Source organism: Pithys albifrons, chromosome 14, assembly GCF_047495875.1.
Source record: "Pithys albifrons albifrons isolate INPA30051 chromosome 14, PitAlb_v1, whole genome shotgun sequence".
NCBI classification, from domain to species: Eukaryota; Metazoa; Chordata; class Aves; order Passeriformes; family Thamnophilidae; genus Pithys; species Pithys albifrons.
Genome location: NC_092471.1, coordinates 21,093,591 through 21,112,794, shown reverse-complemented (window position 1 = coordinate 21,112,794; position 19,204 = coordinate 21,093,591). Strand labels below are relative to the sequence as shown.

Genomic DNA, 19,204 nt, shown 5'->3' with positions numbered 1-19,204 from the left:
GAGATCATCAATTCCAACCCTTGATCCAACCCCACTGTGATCACCAGATCACGGCACTCAGTGCCACGTCCAGTCTCACCTTAAAAACCTTGAGGGTTGGAGAATCCACCCCCTTCCTGGGCAGCCCATTCCAATGCCTGACCACTCTCTCTGTAAAGAACTTCTTCCTGATATCCAACCTAAACATGTCTTTGAAGGAAGCCAGAAAGGTGTGGTTGTCCCTCAGGAGATGGAATGAACATGCAGTGACAACCCCAATACTGACCTGCTCTCATTTCTCTCTTCAGATCTTCCCCCTCCAGCCACAAGAGAGAGACCCCCGGGGTGCAAGACAGTGTTTGTTGGAGGCCTGCCAGAAAATGGGACGGAGCAGATCATCATGGAGGTGTTTGAGCAGTGTGGGGAGGTCATAGCTATCCGGAAGAGCAAGAAGAACTTCTGCCACATCCGCTTTGCTGAGGAGTTCATGGTGGACAAGGCACTTTACCTGTCTGGTGGGTGTGTTTATCTCAGATGGCAGCTTAAAAATCTGGGACAGAGATGTGATCCTGCCTTTACAGACAGAACAATAGGATTTGGGGCAGATTTATCTAATCCTGTGTCAGTTTGCCTTCTGCTGCCATTGCATTTCTGTTTAAATACATGACAGCAGCTCCTGAGAGGAAAGACAGCAATGCTTTGTTACCTGCACACCTCTACAGAATATTGGGCTGAGATAGAGAGTCCATCCCTGTCTCACCTGGATAAACATCCAACTGATCCTATAGATGGTTGTCTTGGTTTGAGCTGGCAAAACGCCAACTACCCAAGTACAGAGAAAAAGTGTTCCTGTCCCTGCAACCAGCCAAGAGAAAAAGAAGGAGAGGAAAAAAGAACAACCTCCAAACTAGGTTTATGCTGAAACTAACTACATGTATTTATACACAAAAGAGAAAATTAGGAGAAAACTACAATATAACACACACTTACACAAGTTATATATGTATATATATATAAAAGCAAAATTAACCTCCCACTCCGCAATTAATACAAAGTGTATTACTCTAGATCTATAAGTACTCTAAAAGACACCCTGCAAGAAAGAGAAGGTCTAACAACAAAATATTTCTACTTCCCTGAAACTCAAACAAAATGCAAGCAGCAGCAGCTGGAGCAGGGCTTAGCACAGTAGAAGAGCTGCAAGACATCTCCTCCTAGTTCAGCCATGATAGAACTGATCAAAACACCTCCCACTGCTGCACACATATCTTAGGTTTGCATCATCTGGTATGAAATATTTCCTTGATTACCCAGTCAGGTGAGAGCTGTCTCCCAACCCACAGAGATTCTCTGAGCCTGCTAACTTGAGGCCTGGCTAAAACCACTACAATGGTGCTTAAGGATCTGGCTTAGGTTGAGCTGTCAAAATGCCAACTGCCAGATACAGAGTATCAGAGGTTCCCTCCCCACACTGAGAAAAGGGAGGAAAAAGCCTGGAAGCTCAAAACAGGTTTTATATATTTATACAGAAAGGAGAAAATGAAAAGAAAACTACAATATAATACACACACAGTAAAAAAATAACTCCCCACTGAACACAAATCCCACCATTCTAGCTACAAATCACTCCAGAGCTCTCAATCCACCAAGGGACAGACTCAAGCAGAGAGAAGGACGAAGAACAAACATTTTACTTCCCTAAGATAACATGATGGTAAGGCAGTGCTGGGCCTGGTCCTCCTTAGACAGCAAAGTACGTCTTCCCAGATGAGAAGACACGAAAGAACTGAGAAACTCCTCCTGCTCTACTGTATTTATATCTCAGTTTGTGTCATCTGATATGAAATACTTTTTTGGTTGCTTAACTCAGGTGATGCTTCTCTCCTAATCTACATAACATTATCAGGGCCTACTAAAATTAAGGCCTACCAAAAGACCTAACTAAAACTACCACAGGGTCCTATAAAAATCGGCTGTTGTTCCCAATTCCTGGTGTGCTTGACTTTCATCCCGACTTTTTCCCTGTTAGTCATAAGAGCCAAACCCCCCAGGCTCCTGTTGCCTGGGAAGCCCCACGTAAGTCCTGTATCCTGCCTGAACTCTCGTTATCCCCCCAGGCTACCGCATCCGGCTGGGCTCCAGCACGGACAAGAAGGACACGGGGCGGCTGCACGTGGACTTTGCGCAGGCGCGGGATGACCTGTACGAGTGGGAGTGCAAGCAGCGCATGCTGGCGCGGGAGGAGCGGCACCGGCGCCGCCTGGCCGAGGAGCGCTTCCGCCCGCCCTCCCCGCCACCCGTCGTCCACTACTCCGACCACGAGTGCAGCGTCGTGGCTGAGAAGCTCAAAGGTGGGTGCTCTGGGGGCCCTTGTGTCCGGTGCTGGCCAGAGGTCTGTGTTCTCCAGGGGTTACCTTGCTGAGCTGAGGTGCCATGGAGACCTTACAGATGCTCATCCCACAAACAGCAGCTCCCCAGACCGTTCTCTTGCTGAGCTGAGGTGCCATGCAGACCTTACAGATGCTCATCCCACAAACAGCAGCTCCCCAGACCGTTCTCTTGCTGAGCTGAGGTGCCATGGAGACCTTACAGATGCTCATCCCACAAACAGCAGCTCCCCAGACCGTTCTCTTGCTGAGCTGAGGTGCCATGGAGACCTTACAGATGCTCATCCCACAAACAGCAGCTCCCCAGACCGTTCTCTTGCTGAGCTGAGGTGCCATGGAGACCTTACAGATGCTCATCCCACAAACAGCAGCTCCCCAGACCGTTCTCTTGCTGAGCTGAGGTGCCATGCAGACCTTACAGACCCTCAGCTCACACACAGCAGCTTGCTCGGCTGTTCCCCTCTTCGAGTTGTTTCTTTTTGTTGAAACAATCCTGTACTTCAGTCATATTCATAGAGTCAAGGACCTCAAGGCTCACCTGGCCCAGTGTTCCTTGGCAGAAGCACAGCCCAGACCAAATGGCACAACACCCTGCCCAACCCAATCTTGAAAGCATCAGATTTTGGGGAATTCACCACTTCCAATGGCTGGTTGTTCCCACTGTGAAAAATTGTCCTCCTGTGCCCAATTGGAATCTCCCCAGGGATACCCATTCCCCTTCATCTTTTCCATGTCACTCTGCTTGTAAAAAAAAGTAGTTTCCATATTCTTTGTAGCCACCCTTTATATCCCAGAACACAATGACAAAGTCTCCCCTAAATCTTATTTTCCCAAGATTGAACAAACCTGTTGAGTACAACAAACTTGTGCAAATCAAAACTGTTCAGGACAAATTTCATCCAGAAAATTTTGGTTAAGGTTTAAAGGACTAGTATAAGTCCTAATACCTTCTTTGAACCCTGAGACCGATGTGTGACCTGATGGTTTTGGAGCTGGAGGATATTTTCTTTCACAAAATGGTATATCTGAGTAGACATGAAGTTTTATGGCGAGTTTCTAGCAGTTGGTCCTCCTCTTGTTGAGCCTCAGCAGATGATTTGCTCCATCAGCTTGGTGTTAGACTTTGCCTGCCTTTGTGCAGCTGTGTGTTCAGATCATTCCATGCTTCCAGGAGTTCTCATAAACTGCCTGAGGGAAGCTGACCTTTGAAAGAGCAGTTCAGTGCCAGGGAAAGGACCTGAAAGCTGTGCAGGCAACCCCGTACCTGTGGTGTAAATCTGTTCTTTCTTGCTACAGATGACACAAAGTTCTCAGAAGCCATCCAGACCTTGCTGACCTGGATAGAGCGTGGGGAGGTGAACAGGAGAACTGCCAACAACTTCTACTCCATGATCCAGTCAGCCAACAGCCACATCCGCAGGCTCATCAATGAGAAAGCGGCTCATGAGAAGGAGATGGAAGAAGCTAAAGAGAAGTTCAAACTGGCTCTCTCAGGGATCCTGGTGCAGTGTGAGTAGTGTTTCCATGCTGGATGTTGGTTGTCTGGTGTAGGGAAGACTCTCAGTTTCTAGAGTCTGGAGAGGCCACACTGAAAGGGCTCTGGGAACAGAAGTAGTGATGGTTTCCATGCAGTTTCAGCTCATTTAGAATCAGGTGTCTTTAACCTGGCAAAAATTCCTTGTGGTACTTTCTGCTGGGGTAAGAGCCCACATCTGGGGGAGGAGAGTGTGAATGCTGAGTTTGTTTCCTCTTTTAGTTATCATCTATTAGTAGTTCTGTCATCTTTTCACCTCCTGCAGTGCACAGACAAGGTAAGTTCCTGGGAATCTGGTGCCTCAGCGAAGTGTGCAGTATTTATTCGCCAAAGGTAGGACACAGCAGGGTGTTGCCAACACCCTGTTGCAGAAGCTGGTTCTTTCAAATCCCAGTACTTTATTAAAACAGGATATAAGGAAGAGACATGGACTGCATTAGTTCCAGGATGTGTTTTGTAACAGTTTCTCAGACCATTCATTGCCTCTTACACATCTTTGCTTAAATAAATCTGAGTATTTTTACTTCTTTATGAGTACCTTCTCCACGATTGTACTAATTTTCTTTGATCCCCTTACCTAGGTCGTGAACATTCCTAACTTTTGGTTTTATATCTAATCATTTTAGCTGTTACTTGATTTTAATTTTTTTTACTTCTTTTTTTATTTAAATTCTGTTACTGGTAAAAAATATGGGCAGACGGTCCAGAGGGGCACACAGTGAGCACTGCAGAGTAAGTAGTAATGAGACTAGTGTGTAACTCCACTCCCTAAAACACAACTGATAGCCATTCTTAGGTTACTCTAAGGAGTAGGGAGATGTTATTTTTTGAGAATTACAGCTACTGCATCACAAACATAAAAAACCCAATCAAGTAGATGGGCTTCGTGCTGTGGCTGAGCTCTCAGCCAAGGAGGAGCACTTTATATATCTAAAATGCTCTGCTAATTTTCTAGAGAAACAGAAGGAATAAACTTCAGGACCAAGAGAAGCTGATGGAAGGTGCCAGGATCCTTTTCCTGTAGGTCACCCAGGCTTTGGGATGTCCCAAGGGACAGAGCTCATGGTTGTACCTCATCATCCCATTGTGAAGGATGAGTGCTGCCTCCCTGAACTCCCAGCCAGCCTTGCACAGCAAATTAGAATATTTTCCAGCACACATGTGCTGCCTTTTTTCCATGTGTCCTGCCTTTTTCCCAGCTGAGAGCAGAGCCAGTTTCCCGGCTGGTCGTTGCCCGTGAGTGTTTGGCGAAGCCCACACTTCTCTTTCCAGGCACTGAGCCTCTTCCTGAGCGTAGCATCAGCACAGTACAGTGTTATAAGACAAAGGTAGCCAAACCACCTGCCTGATTCCACTTTTTTACTCCTTTACTCCTCTTGTTCGCCCTCTCTGGATGCTATTCGGGCCCGTTTGCTGCTGATTTGCCACTCCAGTCGAGCAGATAGTGGCCGTGTACCATTCTGCCTCCAAACAAAAGGCTTGGGACCATTTCACGAAAGCTCAGCGTAAGAACATCAGCGTGTGGTGCAAACAAGCAGAGGTTGGTAATCTTTTCTTGTGTTAGATCCTCCAGCACGGTCTCTTGCTTGTCAGGATGTTGATGTTAAGTTTGCACGATGCTCGTGTGGATAACAACACCTTCATTCACAGTGTGAGGTGGGAGTGACTCCCTCAGCTCTCAGGTAATTAATTTCCTCTTGGTATTTGTGTTAGTTGTAGCAATACATCGAGACCTGTCTGCTCATTGAAGTTGTGCACAATAATAGTAATAATAATAATAATAAATACTGATTTGTGTTCTGCTGGTTTTATTATTAAAGGAATAAGGATTTCTAGAGAGATGGTAAAAAAAACCCTCAACAGCAAACTCTAAGCGTCATCAGAATCTGTTTTATCACATTTTTATGTGATATTTCCACCTCAAAAGATGGAAATAACTGCAGCTGGACAGCCTGGAAACTGCAGCTGGAAGGCTTGAGGGAGGATGTTTTCATGTTTGTGAATTTATCCCATGCAGTGACAGTGAAATATGGGATTTAAAGGTGGTAGCAAGGATGGGCCTGATGGAAGAAGGCTTGTCACTCCCACTGCTCTTGCTGCAGGAGGAGGGATAGTTCTCAGTCTGATAAGGTTTGATGAGATCAGGTAAGGGAGTCAGGAAAAATGTCAGGCAAAAGGAAGCTAAGGTAAAGAAGGGGTGTCCATTGGGAAAGTGGTGGGTTGGGGAAATATTTTTCATGGGATGTCTGATGAAATCTGTGCTCCTGATGGAGCAGGGATGATGGCATTGCTTGGCAGGATCTTGTGCTTGGCCTTGGTTGGTCTCATGAGGTTTGATCCCACTCCTCCACCATGTCCTGATCCCTTTGATTGTCACTCTTTACCTCTAGTGTAAATCTTCTGTGCTTCTGGGTTTTTCTTGGATATAGAGTTCCTTATTACAGACTTGGGAAGCACAGCTATCCCAGCAAAGCCAGAAGTTGTCTTTCACCTTTGAGATTATTTAACATCAGAAGTGTAACTGGGCAAAGCTTAGAGGCTGGTGGTCTGTGATCACCACAGGCTGGGGTTGTCCAGGCCTGTGATCCCCATGGGTGGGGCAGTCCAGCCCACCTTCCCATACAGCTGTGACCTGGGAAGGGTCTGTAGAGCTGGATCATACCCAGCAGGGCCCTTCTGTAACAACCAGGTGGTCAATCCTCCATCCTGCTGGAACACTGTAAATGCCTGTGTTGTCCTGGGAAGTTTCCAGCTGTGATATCCCCATGAGACTGCACTTCTGGGACTTTGAAAATCCCACTGAGTAGAACCTTTGTAGCAGCTAAAGGAGGAACCCAGGTTTCCTTTCCACCTGAGAAGCCACGTGCAGTGGGATTCAGACTGTTCCTCCACCCTGGGCCCCTGTGCTCCCGTTCCTCCCTGCTTTCTGATTGCTTTCTATGGCTGGGGTGGGAGCTCTCTCTCCACTTGGAGCTTTCTTTTGTTCCAAGGTAAGTTGTCCCGGTGGGAAGAGGCTGTGAGACCACCAGCAAAGCCTCTTCCATGAGCACTTGATTCTGGCCTCAGCCTGCTGCTCTTCCCCAGCTTAGGGTCTGCTCTTAAAGGAAGGTGCAAGATGCAGCTTATTGAGGCAGATTTTGACAGATACATACATAGATAAGTATATGTAAACATGGTCAGCACATCATGTACTTTTAGGTGCAATTTAAAATGTCTCTTATCTCATTGTAGATATGAGATGCTGGGTAAAGGGTGTCTCAGCCTTTTGGGGTCACTCTGGGGAGGTCTGCTCAAAGGACACCCCACCCTGCTGCTGCACAGGTGGCTCAGGGGGCTGCCGGTATTTGTGGTGCCAAGAGATGGGCCTGTAGGCAAATGTTCTTTGCTCTACGTGCAGCTGTAGCAGTCTTGGTTTGGTCTGTCCCAGCTCAGCCTGGGACTTCTGGCTCCAGAGAATTTAAGGCTGAGCACAGTCCCTTGTGGTTTGCATGGCAAGGCTGACTTGTCCTGGCACCAGAGCAGAAGGAAGATGGAAGATGGAATAACTCCAGTAGCACTGACAGATTGACTCATGTTGGATGTTGCCCTTGATTTAAATCATCTGTGCCAGTTTTTAAATCATTTCCTCTTTATTCTATCATGGAGTTGCGTTTTGTAGACTTGGGTTTCAGCAACTTTTCATCCAACCAACCTGTTCCTTCTAATCTGTATTGAAACTCCCTCTACTTTCTGAACCTCAGGAAATCCGTAACATCCATAACGATGAGCTGATGGGTATCCGGAGAGAGGAGGAAATGGAAATGTCTGATGAAGAAATAGAAGATCCATCAGAAATGAAAGAAACAGAAGAATCAGGTAAGATCAATTTTTACAGCTCATAAAGTGCTTCTTTTCAGTGTTTTCTTTCAGAAGTCCCTTTCTGAGTGTCTTGTACCCCAAAATGGTCACAGGCAGAGTAGAATCAGTTCCCTGGAGCCGTTTCCTCTCAGTGCCTGGGTCTGGAGCCAGTGCTTGTCACTGTTCCCTGCCATGGTCAGGAGAACCCAAAGCAGTGTCTGAGCTGCTGTCTCTAGTGAAATGTTGGGAACTGGATGTGGAGGAGCTGTGAGCCCTCTCCAGAGGAAGATCAGCCCTATGGAAGTTGATCCAGGGACCGCAGCCCACAGCCTGCCTTCTCTGGAAATCACAGAATCACAGAATGGTTTGGGTTGGAGGGACCTTAAAGCTCATTCTCTTCCACCCCCTGCCATGGGCAGGGACACCTTCCACCAGCCCAGGTGGCTCCAAGCCCCATCCAACCTGGCCTTGGACACTCCCAGGAATGGGGCAGCCACAGCTTCTCTGGGCACCTGTGCCAGGGCCTGCCCACCCTCACAGGGAAGAATTTCTTCCCAATATCCCACCTAACCTTGCCCTCTGGCTGTGGCAAGCCATTTCCCCTTGTCTTGTCTCTCCATCCTTTGTCACAAGTCCCTCTCCAGCTCTCTTGGAATCCCTTTGGGCACTGGAAGGGGCCCTGAGGTCTCCCTGAGTCTCTCCTCTCCAGGCCAAGCAATCCCAGCTCTCCCAGCCTGGCTGCAGAGCAGAGGTGCTCCAGCCCTGCAATATCCCAAACAGTGCTTGGGACACGTTCCTCTGAGTGCTCCGGACTTGTCCGGGAGTGGCCAAGCCCTTCTGTGTGGGGTGGGTGAGGGCACCCAGGGCCTTCTTGCCTGCAGTTGTTTGACTTGTGTTGTGTTGCCAGCGCTGGTGTCGCAGGTGGAGGCGCTGAAGGAGGAGAACGACAGCCTGCGCTGGCAGCTGGACGCGTATCGCAACGAGGTGGAGCTGCTCAAGCAGGAGCAGGGCAAGGCCACCCGCGACGAGGACACCACCAAGGAGCAGCAGATGAAGCTCCTCCAGCAGGCTCTGCAGGGCATGCAGAAGGTGGGGCTGGAATTCTACGTGGCTGGGGACTCGCTGCAGGGGCAAAGGGGCTGGCATGGAGGGCAGAAATGCATGTGAAAACACTCTGTGTTTTAGTGGGTTACAAACTGGCAAATGGAAGTAATTTTGGCATTACCAAAAAAACCCCCAAATGACCAGATATTTCAACCAGTGACTGTATGAGCTGATAAGTCACATGGAAGCAATTAATGGATTCCATACATGGTCTTTTCTTGACCCTGTGACTTCCAAAGTACCAAGTCTGTGCTTACCTGCTCCATAAGCGAGTAAGGAAGTGGGAAATCCATCCATTGGTGATGGAATTACTGTCCCATATTTGCACAATATGCTAATAGGCAAAGGCATTTCTAAGGTACATTGCAGGTTCTTCTTGTTTATACTTTACCTTGTAGTAGTTCTGGACATGCTCTGTCTGGTCTTCATGGAAAAGCCCTTCTTTCTTTTATAGTCTTTGAATAATGGGAAGTGGAAGGCAGGTTAAGAACTGAGTTTATCTTGTCTCTTCCAGCACCTTTTGAAAGTCCAAGAGGAATACAAAAAGAGAGAAGCAGAGTTAGAAAAAGTGAAAGAAGACAAATTAAAAGTAGAAACATTACTAGAAAACCTCAAGGAGCAGGTATGTGTCATCCAGGGTTTCCTTGTGCAGTCCTTGGATTCTGTGGTCCATCAGGAATGTGGTGAAGGACCTCTGTCCTTCTGTAATCTTGTAGAGGATGCTCAGCCCTTGTGGGAGCAGTTGTCCTTGGAGAGTGAGGAAAAATTAGCTGTTGAATTGGAGGATGTCTGTCAGTAATGGACCTGTTGTTGCTTCGTGTAGCTGTGAGAGCACCTGTATAAATCTCATTGTACAGTCATGTCACAGCTGGAATGGGGTTTTCTGCAATCTGAGCACTAAAAGATGAGAAAAAAGGTCTCAATTATCAAACATTGATTCTTAGCATTGTGGTTTAAGGACATGTTTTGATCTGCTGTCCATAAAACACTATGGAATTGAAAGGTTTTGTTGGTGTTGTAATATTTTGATGCTTGCTGGGTTTACTGCAAACAGAAATACACAGTGCTGCTTCTCAGGTGTGCTCCACTCTGTTTTCATTGTGGATCCCTGCAGGAATCTACAGTTGCTTGGTCCTCTCCTCTGTAGCACAGGCACAATTACCCAAGAAGCACAAGGCAGCATTTCCCCCCATGGCCCCTAGAGACAGACACTGAGTTTTATCTCAGCTTTTCAATCTGTAGCCCCACTTTGTTGTGCCATGAGCTAGGGAAGATAATGAGTGTCCTTCTAGAACTAAAAATGGCTTTGTATATCCCAGCAATGGTCAGAGCAGAAGCTTCAGAAGAGAAATGACAGATTATCATCAGTAATCTTTCCTTTCTTTGCCCATATATAGCAGAGCATGGCAGATGAAGAGGACAAGGAGGGAGATGCAGCTGATTGTCAAGGGAATGTAAGTCCAAGAGCTGCTTTTCTCTTATTTCAGGTAGAACCTCTCACTGATGGGTAATGACACCTTGGTGTAAAACAGGCAGTGGTTTATGGATTGATTTGTGTGGGGTGTGTGAGCCTGGTACAGATGGATTGGCTTCATGTCCAAGGAAAAGGCTCTTCCCCCAGAGGGTGGTGGGCACTGACCAGACTGCCCAGGGCAGTGGGCACAGTCCCAAGGCTGCCAGAGCTCCAGGAGTGTTTGGAATACACTCTGAGGGACAGGGTGGGATTGTTGGGTTGTCCTGGGCAGGGCCAGGAGTTGGACTGGATGATCCTGTGGGTCCCTCGCAGCTCAGGATATTCTGTGATGCTGTACAAATCAAATTATCCATTGCTGGAAGCTTTTGGCTGGAAGAATTGGAGGTATTTGCATCTCTGGGGTGTAGAAATGGACTTTGGTGTGCAAGATAATTGGTTGCAGGGTTATTTCTACTGAGGCTTCAAAAATGTCAGGTGAATCTGGGGCTGTTCAGCATGGAGGAGAGAAGGCTTCAAGGAAACCCCATTGCAGCCTTCCAGTGCCTGAAGGGAGCTTATAAAAAGGAGAAAAAGGGACTTTTTATGTGGTCAGATTGTGACAGGACAAGAGGGAACGGCTTCCCACTGCCAGTGGGCAGAGTTCGATGGAATATTGGGAAGGAATTCTTCCCTGTGAGGGTGGGCAGGCCGTGGCACAGGGTGCCCAGAGAAGCTGTGGCTGCCCCATCCCTGGAAGTGTCCAAGGCCAGGTTGGACAGGGCTTGGAGCAACCTGGGATAGTGGAAGGTGTTCCTGCCCATAGAGGAGGTGGAACTGGATGGTCTTTAAGTCCCTTCCAACCCAGATAATTTCCATGATTCTGTGATTTCCAGGAGAAGGCAGGCTGTGGGTTTGCAGTGTAACTGCTGCTGAGCTGTTGTCCCTGGATCAGCTTCCACACGGCAGAGCTTTGCTTTCTCCTCTGGAATGTGGAAGCTCAGGCCATTTGGGCACAGCCCTCAGCCCTGTGTAGCTGAGAACTGCACTGGAGTCTGAATTTGAGCAAACCCAGGGGACTATTCAGTTCTATGTTTGTCACTGGCCCCCCCTCCAGCCCATCTCATTGGTGACTGGAAGCTGTTCCCAATTATAGCTGTCCACAGCTCTCAGGCCACTGGAATTCCACATAAAACTCAGGAATAAAAGCAAGTCCTGCTTTTAGTGCACCCACCATCTTTTCATCACTGTCAGACTTGTGTTTCTTTCAGAGATAATAAATTATGCCAAATTCTGTTTTAATTCAGTACCACAAAGTCAAGTTGGGGACAGTCTGATCCCAAACCCTGTGCAGCCCCTGGGCACTTGGTCAGTCACTTTGGCCTCAGTTTGTGCTTTTGAAAAGTAAACCTCTGCAGCTGAATTAGCCATGGCAAGGCTTCTTGCTCTGGTTTGTACTTTGTTACTTAAAACAAAGCTGTTCTGGAGCAGACATGTCACAGAGCAGGGCTGGTGCAGTGAGAACTCCACGGGCTCCTCATCTCACTTGGTAAATCACACACAGGACCACAGACATGGCTGTGCTTTGTTGGAAGCATTTTGGAAAACAAAACAGTAGGTACAGCAGTGATGGTTGCAGTGACTGAGAAACAGGAGAACACCAGTCCAGGCTCTGAGCCTGCCCCTGCCTGCTGTGCCAAGGGGGCTGCTTGTGCCTGAAAGGGGCCCTGTGGTTTTGTTTTGCAGGAGAGCAGCACATCCAGAGTTTGTGCCTGCAGCCAGGAGAAGGAATGTCCAGTGGAGAAGACGTTGAGCAACAGTCCTGTCAAGTCTGAACGAGAAGTTCTCTTAGTTGGTGAGTTCTCATGGGCTTTGTGGCCATGCTGAGCTGGGGAACTTGCTTCAAGGTGGCCTCATGTTCCCTCTGGCCTCCTGTGATTCCTTTGGTTATCCCAAGGGAGGTGGGATTCCTGGAACCAAGGAAAACCCGGTGGGGTCAGGGAGTCCTTGTGACAGGGCTGGTGTTCCCAGCTGGCTCTTGCCTCACAATGACATTTGTGATGTTCCTTTCCCCAGGAATAATCTCCACGTTTCTCCACGTGCATCCGTTTGGCGCCAGCATTGAGTACATCTGCTCCTACCTGCAGCGCCTGGACAGCAAGGTGGGTCTGGGGCCAGCTGGGGGCTACACAGGGGGACTTGGGCTCTGTCCCTGCAGTAATCTGCTGGAAGGGGAGGAGGGAAGGGATGAACTTTCTTGGAATCATGTGATGGTTTGGGTGGGAAGGGATTTTAAAGCCCACGTCGTTCCAGCCCTCTGCCATGGGCAGAGACACCTTCCACTAGACCAGGTTGCCCAAAGCAGCTCAGCTTTGGGGTTCACCACTAACCCATATCCCCAAGTGCCACAAACAAATGGCTTTTAAATCCCTACAGGGATGAGGACTGCACCACTGCCTTGGGCAGGGAAAAATCCTCATCTCATATGTATTTTTGTTCATTCTGTTGAAGGTTGCTGCCTTTAGGCAGTTTCCCTTTATTTTCCTTATCCTTATGACCTCCAAGGAGAAGGGCAAACAACCACCTTGTGCCTGGAACATCTCACACACTCTGCCATGTCCCTGTTTCTGTGTGTTCTCTCTAAATTGAACAGTCACTCTGTGCTTGTGTCTCGGAGCAAAGTTCTTGGGTCTTTTGGGTCCTGTCGCCCTTCCCTGAGCCTGTTCTGTCTCTGATCCTGTCAGTGGAGTCATTTTTAGGGGGTGCTGTGCAGGGCTGAGCACCACAGAAACGGAAGCACTGGGGCACAGCCCCTGGGTGTGGGGTGACTGAGGGCAGTGCCAAGCCATGCTCCTGCTTTTCCTGTGGCACAATATGGAGCTGCTGTGTCCTGCAGCATTCCTGTGTCCTGCTGGCTTCACACTCCTTTTTAGAGTAAATGGGAGCAACTGTGCAAAGGCTTTTTGGATGTCCAAGGGAAATTCATCTGGCTCCTCACTGTCCTTCCATTGTCTTCCTTATAGAGCCCCAGGAACAAGAGGCTCACCAGCATGGGAATCGTCTCTTGCGACTGGAACTTTTCCAGCTGCTTGTGTTTATAACTCAGTGTTTAATTTACCCTGTTCTGAGAAAACACAACTCCCTGGCCTGGCTCACTCCAGCCCTATAAAGACAGAGTTAATAATTTATCTCCTCATTCTAGCTCGGAATTTGTTTGTGAGGCCAACAGCTGCCTTTATTTTGGTTTGGAGCCCCTATGAAAATGCCATCATAGCATTCAGCTGCCTCCTGGCACTTACTCTTTGGACTCCACAGGGCAGAGAAGGGCTGCTGGAGGTTTCTGCTGTCAGCCTGGGAGAACAGCCCTGTGCAGAGCCCACCCTTGAACCTCTGCTGTGGTCTCCTTTTGCTTGCTGACACTCAGGGCTGTTGTGCCTCCTGCCTTGGAATATGTTCTGTTTGTCCTTTGTGTCCCTCCTGAGCTCTTCTGTCTCCCTCTTCACTCTTGCAGGAGCTTGAATTAGTTTGGGATGTTTTAGCTTCCAGCAGATCTTTGGGCCTGAGGTGAGGCAGGAGGAGGGGGAGTGCTTGGAAGCACAGCCTGGTTTGTTGAAGCTGCCAGCAGGAAAGGACAAGGAGTGTCTTTCCCTGTTCCCTGCCCATCAGTTTCACCAAGTAGGTTCAGCAGTGAGTGCAGAAATTAGGACCAAAGGTGGTTTGGATCCATGAACCAGCCCTTCAGAAGGTGTCTGTAGCCCTGAATGGGACTTGGCAAGGCCTTGGGCTGACAGACTGCCCAAATCACCGGCTCAGGGTCCTTCTCTGCACTGGTGCAGCCCCGCTTGGCTCTGTTGGAGCAGCTCCTGCACCATCAGGGACGTGGGAGTCAAAATAAAATAATGTACAATTGCTCCCTGTTCACTGACTTAAATACCTGGGAGGTTTTAATCCATTATTTTGCATTCCATACGGCAAAAAATCCAGACAGTCCCTTTACCCCTGACTTCCAGTGTTCATCCCTGCAGCCAAAGTGGGACAGAGCACAACTCACCGTGTCCCAGCATTATTGCCACGAGTCCAGGGAAAGCCTGGATGAGCTTCAGCAATGAAACTGTTTGAGTTTGAATATCTCCAGCCATCACAGGGCTCCCAGCTTCGTTTTTGGTCACTTTTCCTTGTGTTCCCACAGATCTGCACGGCGGAGGTGGAAGTGCTCATGACGCGACTCCAGAACACGTTCCGGCAGGAGCTGAGCGGGGTTGGGGCCAGCTTGGAGAAGAGATGGAAGTTTTGTGGCTTTGATGGGTTGAAAATGACTTGAGCTTTGGCTTAATGCTGAAAACAGCAGGATGTGGACACTGAGGAAATCCGGGATGCTTTTCCCTCTGTTCCTGATGATTCCCTCGCACACACCACGGCCTCGGGGTACAACGTGTAAGTGAAACAAAGTCTGGAGCACCACTGGAAGAACCTTCAAGTTCTGCAGCTCCTTTGATCAGTTATTTGTTAATGGGCAAGTGCTGTTCAATATATTTGGGGAAAAAAAGCTCCTGCCTGACCCTCTGAAGTACAGCGTGTCGACTCTGTTCTGCCAATGTTGTATGTGTTTGTGTGCCCAAATCCTTCCTCCTCAACCTTCCTACTGGTAGGAACAGCCATAGACTGTCCTGAAGCAACAACAAAGAGGCATTTTTTGGTTTCAAGATCACAAAAAGGAAAAAAAAAGTCATTTTTTAGACATTTCTATGAATAAAACCCAAGGTATGTTTAAACAGAAGATTCAGATGGCTCAGGGCTCTCTGAGCCAAGGATTTGGTTCTTTTTTTGTGCTGTTTTCTCTGTTAGCAGTTGTTGAGGTGGGGCCAGAGCCTCTGGGAGCCAAGGGGTATTCTGGCAGTGCCATTCCTGCTCTAGGTCAAATCTGTAAAGAATTTCTTACATGGGGAGGTTGTTTAATTTTCTATGGATGTGGGTTTTGGTGATTTTTACCACCCAGTTCCTCCACCCTCTTTGCTTTGGAGACTGAGCTGCAGCCAGCCCAGACTTCTCTGCTCCTGAACCTTCCCAACGCTGTTCCTCACGCTCCCAGTGCCTGCCAGGCTCCGCCCCAGCCCTCTGCAGGGGTTGGTGAGCGGCAGATCCCACTGTGGATCCTCCTGCCCTCCAGCAGATCCCACTCTCATCCAGCCTGCTGTCACCTGCAGAGCTCACAGCCATTCCTTGCAGGATTCCCGCTGTGCTGTGCATCCTCACATGCTCCTGGGACGGCAACTGTCAGTTTTCCAGCTGCAAACTTCCAGGCCCTCTCTGTTGCCCACACTGTGGGCATTGCTGTAGGTGCCCTTCATTTTGGGTGTTGATTCCACCACGTTTTTGGGGGTGTAGCCCCAATTCCTACGTGCCTGTTCATGGGCTCTTCCCTCGTTTCTGACACGTCCGCAATCCTCGTGTCTTTGGTGCCAGGGGTTCTCCACCCCCTGTCCCCCTGACATGGCTGAGGTGCTGCCTACGTGAGCACAGGCACATTCCAGGTGTGTCCCTGTGCACCTGGCACAGGACGGAGCAAACACCTGGAGTTGTGTGAATCAGCCCGTCAAAACCTCCAAAATCTGCTGGTTGGGCTGGGCTTGGAGCCTGGTGTGGACCTGCTGGCTCTGCCTTTTTCTCCCCTCGTCATTCCCTGCAAGTGGAAGGATAGAGGAGGGCACTGCCTGTGCTCCTGATCCCTTAGTGCTGAAGTCTCTCTGGATCCCTCAGAATTCTTCCTGCAACTTCACCCTCTAACACAGATGAAGCATCATCCCTGTTGCTGCTTCCACTGGCAGAGCCTGGTACCAGTTCTCCCAGGGCCCTGGGGAAGCTGGGATTGTCATGCAGGTGACACACCTGTGCCAGGTGCTACCCTGTCACTATGTCCCCCTGTCCCTTCAGGTCAACCAGGTGGAAGAGGGCAGGGTGGTGTGTGCTCAGTGAGGCTCTTCTTGGGAAAATCAGGGAAGAAACTTCAGACATCAGGACTGTTTCAGAGCCCTGAGGGCAGCTGTGGCTGGAGCACACCCGAGCTGGGGCAGACATGGGGTCAGTGGGATGAGCAGGCCCAGGGGCTGGATCTAACCCAGTGTGGGAGCTCACACAGCACAAAGACTCACTGGATCCCGTCTCTGTCAGCTGCAGGGTGGGAGCTGGGATGGGGGTGGGCCACCCTGGGAAACCAGAACCCCCTCCTGTGGGGCTGGAGGGGCTGGGGCTGTCAGGGGAGCAGGCAGGTTGTTCCATGGGGCAGCAGGAGGGGGCAGAGCTGGGCCCTACTGAGCCATGGCGGGTGCTGTGAAAGCGAGTCAGGGCCAGAGCAGTCCTGGGTCCTGCTGCCTCCCCTCTCCCACCTTTCCCTACCAGGCTCTTCTGGAGGGACTGAGGAGGAGAACCAGGAGAGATCTGGCCTGCAGGTGGGCTCCCTGGCCAGCCAGGAGGTAGGTGAGGTGCCACTGCAGGTGCCAAACGCTCTTGTCTCCATGGAGAGCTTGGAGTGGTCAGCCCTGGAACTGGGGCAGCAGTGAGAACCCTGCCCATGTCTTGCCTGGGTTCAGGGATGGGTGACAGGGACCTTCCTGTTGAAACCAGGCTGTGCCCAGAGGGGCTGTTGCTCTTTCTGCTCCTGAAACCCAGCACTTGCCATGCTGGGAGCAGATTAAAACACTTTGAAGAGAATGTTCTGAGTAGATGTGTCCCTGCAGATGAATGCTGTATTTTTAAGGAATAAACATTTTCTATGGGCAAATCTTGGCCCTGGTGCTTTCCTTGTTTTGTTTGGTGTTTATTGCCTGCCAGGGGAGAGGGAGGCTCCATCCCGAGTTCCACCAACATGGGGCTTCACCTTCCCTGTGAATGTTGAGAGCTCCCTGCTCCCTCTGCAGCCTCTCTGATGGTGTCTTCCCCAGGCAGTGAATTTGGGATCCATGGACTCTTTCCTCCCTCAGAGCAGCTGGAGTTTGCAGATTGTGGCAGTGTTGGGGTGGATGTGGCACAGCAGCACCAGTTTATACTGGAGACAAGGATGGGCAGTGAGGTGATGGCAGAGAAAACAGAACTGGGCAGCACCCCTGGGGTGCTGGAAGGGGTTCTGTGCCATGGCTGTGTGTTTGGGAGGAAGCTACAAGCCGGTCTGTGGCCTCGAAATGGAGCTGCTGTGGGGAAGGAAGCTGGTGGTGACTGGTGGCTGGTGGATCGGGAGACCCAGAGATCCCTTGGCCAGCAGCAAGGGCAGAACAGGGGCCCAAGGAAGCAGGAGGTGTCAGTGCTGAAAGGGAGCCTGTGGATAACCCAGCCCTTCCTGGGAAAGATGCTCTGGAGATGCAGAGCTGGCACAGGGTGCCCAGAGAAGCTGTGGCTGTCCCATCCCTGGAAGTGTCCAAGGCCAGGTTGGATGGGGCTTGGGGCACCCTGGGCTGGTGGAAGGTGTCCCTGCCCATAGCAGGGAGTGGGAACTGGAGAGGCTTTAATGTTCTTCCCAACCCAAACCATTCCATGAGCATCACCATGTCATGGCCCAAGAGCCTGGCTGTGGTCCCTGAGGAGCTGGTGGGTGCATTAATGGACAAGGTGCCAATTTGTGGGTTTCTGTAGGTTTGTGAGGCTCTCGAGGGTCTGTAGCCCCTCAGGGACAACCTGTGAGCTGTAGATCCATCACATCAGGTCTTTGAGCTCCTCAATGCCAGAGCTGTGCAGGGACCCTGCAGTGCCCCAGAGCTGTGGTGGATGTGGAGGGCATCCGTGTGCCCTGCCTGTGCCAGACCCTGCTGGAGACACAATCACTGGAAAGATGCCGTGATGGAGCAGTGGAAAGGTCTGCATGGAGAGCTGAGGGGGAATCCACTTGCTGGCCCTCACTGGCCAGTCCAGGCAGCACATTCCCAGTTCATGTTTCACCTACTGGAACAGCCAGTGCTTTGGTGGGTGTCCTGGTGCCAATGGATGGGAGCGGGAAAAGCTCAGGGTGGAAGGGATTGAGCAATGGTTGCTCCCTGCCCAGGCGCAGTGTCCGGCGTGGGAAGTGCAGCTCCTTCCATCTAACCCTGCCCTCTCTCCACACGCTGTTTCTGGCTCGTTTCTTTTGGCAGAAAATTTACATTCTCATCCCCCCCTCTCCTGCCCTCGGCCACGGCGGCTCCTCTCCAGCCCTTCTCCACTTCTCTTGCTGCCTGCGGGCTGGGAAGGGCCCCCAGAGCCACGGTGGGGACGCTGCCGTGAAACCTCATCCCGAAGGAAGAGCTGGGAGCCCTGGGAGCTGCTGGTCCTGCTGAGACAGGACACAGGGAAGGTAAATGTGGGCCCTTTGTTCCAGCTGGGAAGAGAGAAACTTTGCTGCTGAAACTGGTGGAGCAGCTGCAGCTCCTTGGGAATGAGCTTTTCCTCATGAGATTTCCATTAAGTAAGCCCTAGTCCTGTTTTTGAGTTAGTAAGATTCCAGCTCCAGCATCCCCCTCCGAAGGGAGGGGCACTGGCTTTGCCCCCTATCTCTGAACAGCGTTTTCCTTCCCATGGGGAGCCCCAGGGGCTGCTTGGGCTGAGGGAGCTCTCCTGTCCCGTGGGGCTCTGCAGGGACACCCATCCCTGTCTCCTCCGAGGATCACCCACCCCTGTCTCCTCCGAGGATCACCCACCCCTGTCACCTGCCAGTACACTCATCCCTGTCCCCTCCAAGGATCACCCACCCCTATCACCTGCCGGGACACCCATCCCTGTCCCCTCCGAGGATCACCCACCCCTGTCACCTGCCGGGACACCCATCCCTGTCTCCTCCGAGGATCACCCACCCCTGTCACCTGCCGGGACACCCATCCCTGTCTCCTCCGAGGATCACCCACCCCTGTCACCTGCTGGGACACCCATCCCTGTCCCCTCCGAGGATCACCC

The 19,204-nt window shown here is 50.4% G+C and overlaps 1 protein-coding gene across 6 annotated transcripts in view; it reads left to right on the top strand.

The window, feature by feature from the left end:
* ENOX2 (ecto-NOX disulfide-thiol exchanger 2) overlaps positions 1-17,081 on the top strand; it is a 34,347-nt gene extending 17,266 nt beyond the window's left edge. For all 6 annotated transcript variants that reach the window (XM_071569183.1, XM_071569182.1, XM_071569180.1 and 3 more), the window contains exons 5-15: positions 288-494; positions 2,097-2,330; positions 3,663-3,875; positions 5,334-5,440; positions 7,641-7,755; positions 8,645-8,826; positions 9,356-9,463; positions 10,239-10,295; positions 12,038-12,146; positions 12,368-12,453; positions 14,481-17,081. In XM_071569183.1, coding sequence (XP_071425284.1) covers positions 288-494; positions 2,097-2,330; positions 3,663-3,875; positions 5,334-5,440; positions 7,641-7,755; positions 8,645-8,826; positions 9,356-9,463; positions 10,239-10,295; positions 12,038-12,146; positions 12,368-12,453; positions 14,481-14,612 — 1,550 coding nt within the window. In that variant the 3' untranslated portion in view covers positions 14,613-17,081. The remainder of the gene's footprint in view (positions 1-287; positions 495-2,096; positions 2,331-3,662; positions 3,876-5,333; positions 5,441-7,640; positions 7,756-8,644; positions 8,827-9,355; positions 9,464-10,238; positions 10,296-12,037; positions 12,147-12,367; positions 12,454-14,480) is intronic.
* The last annotated feature ends 2,123 nt before the right edge of the window (positions 17,082-19,204 follow it).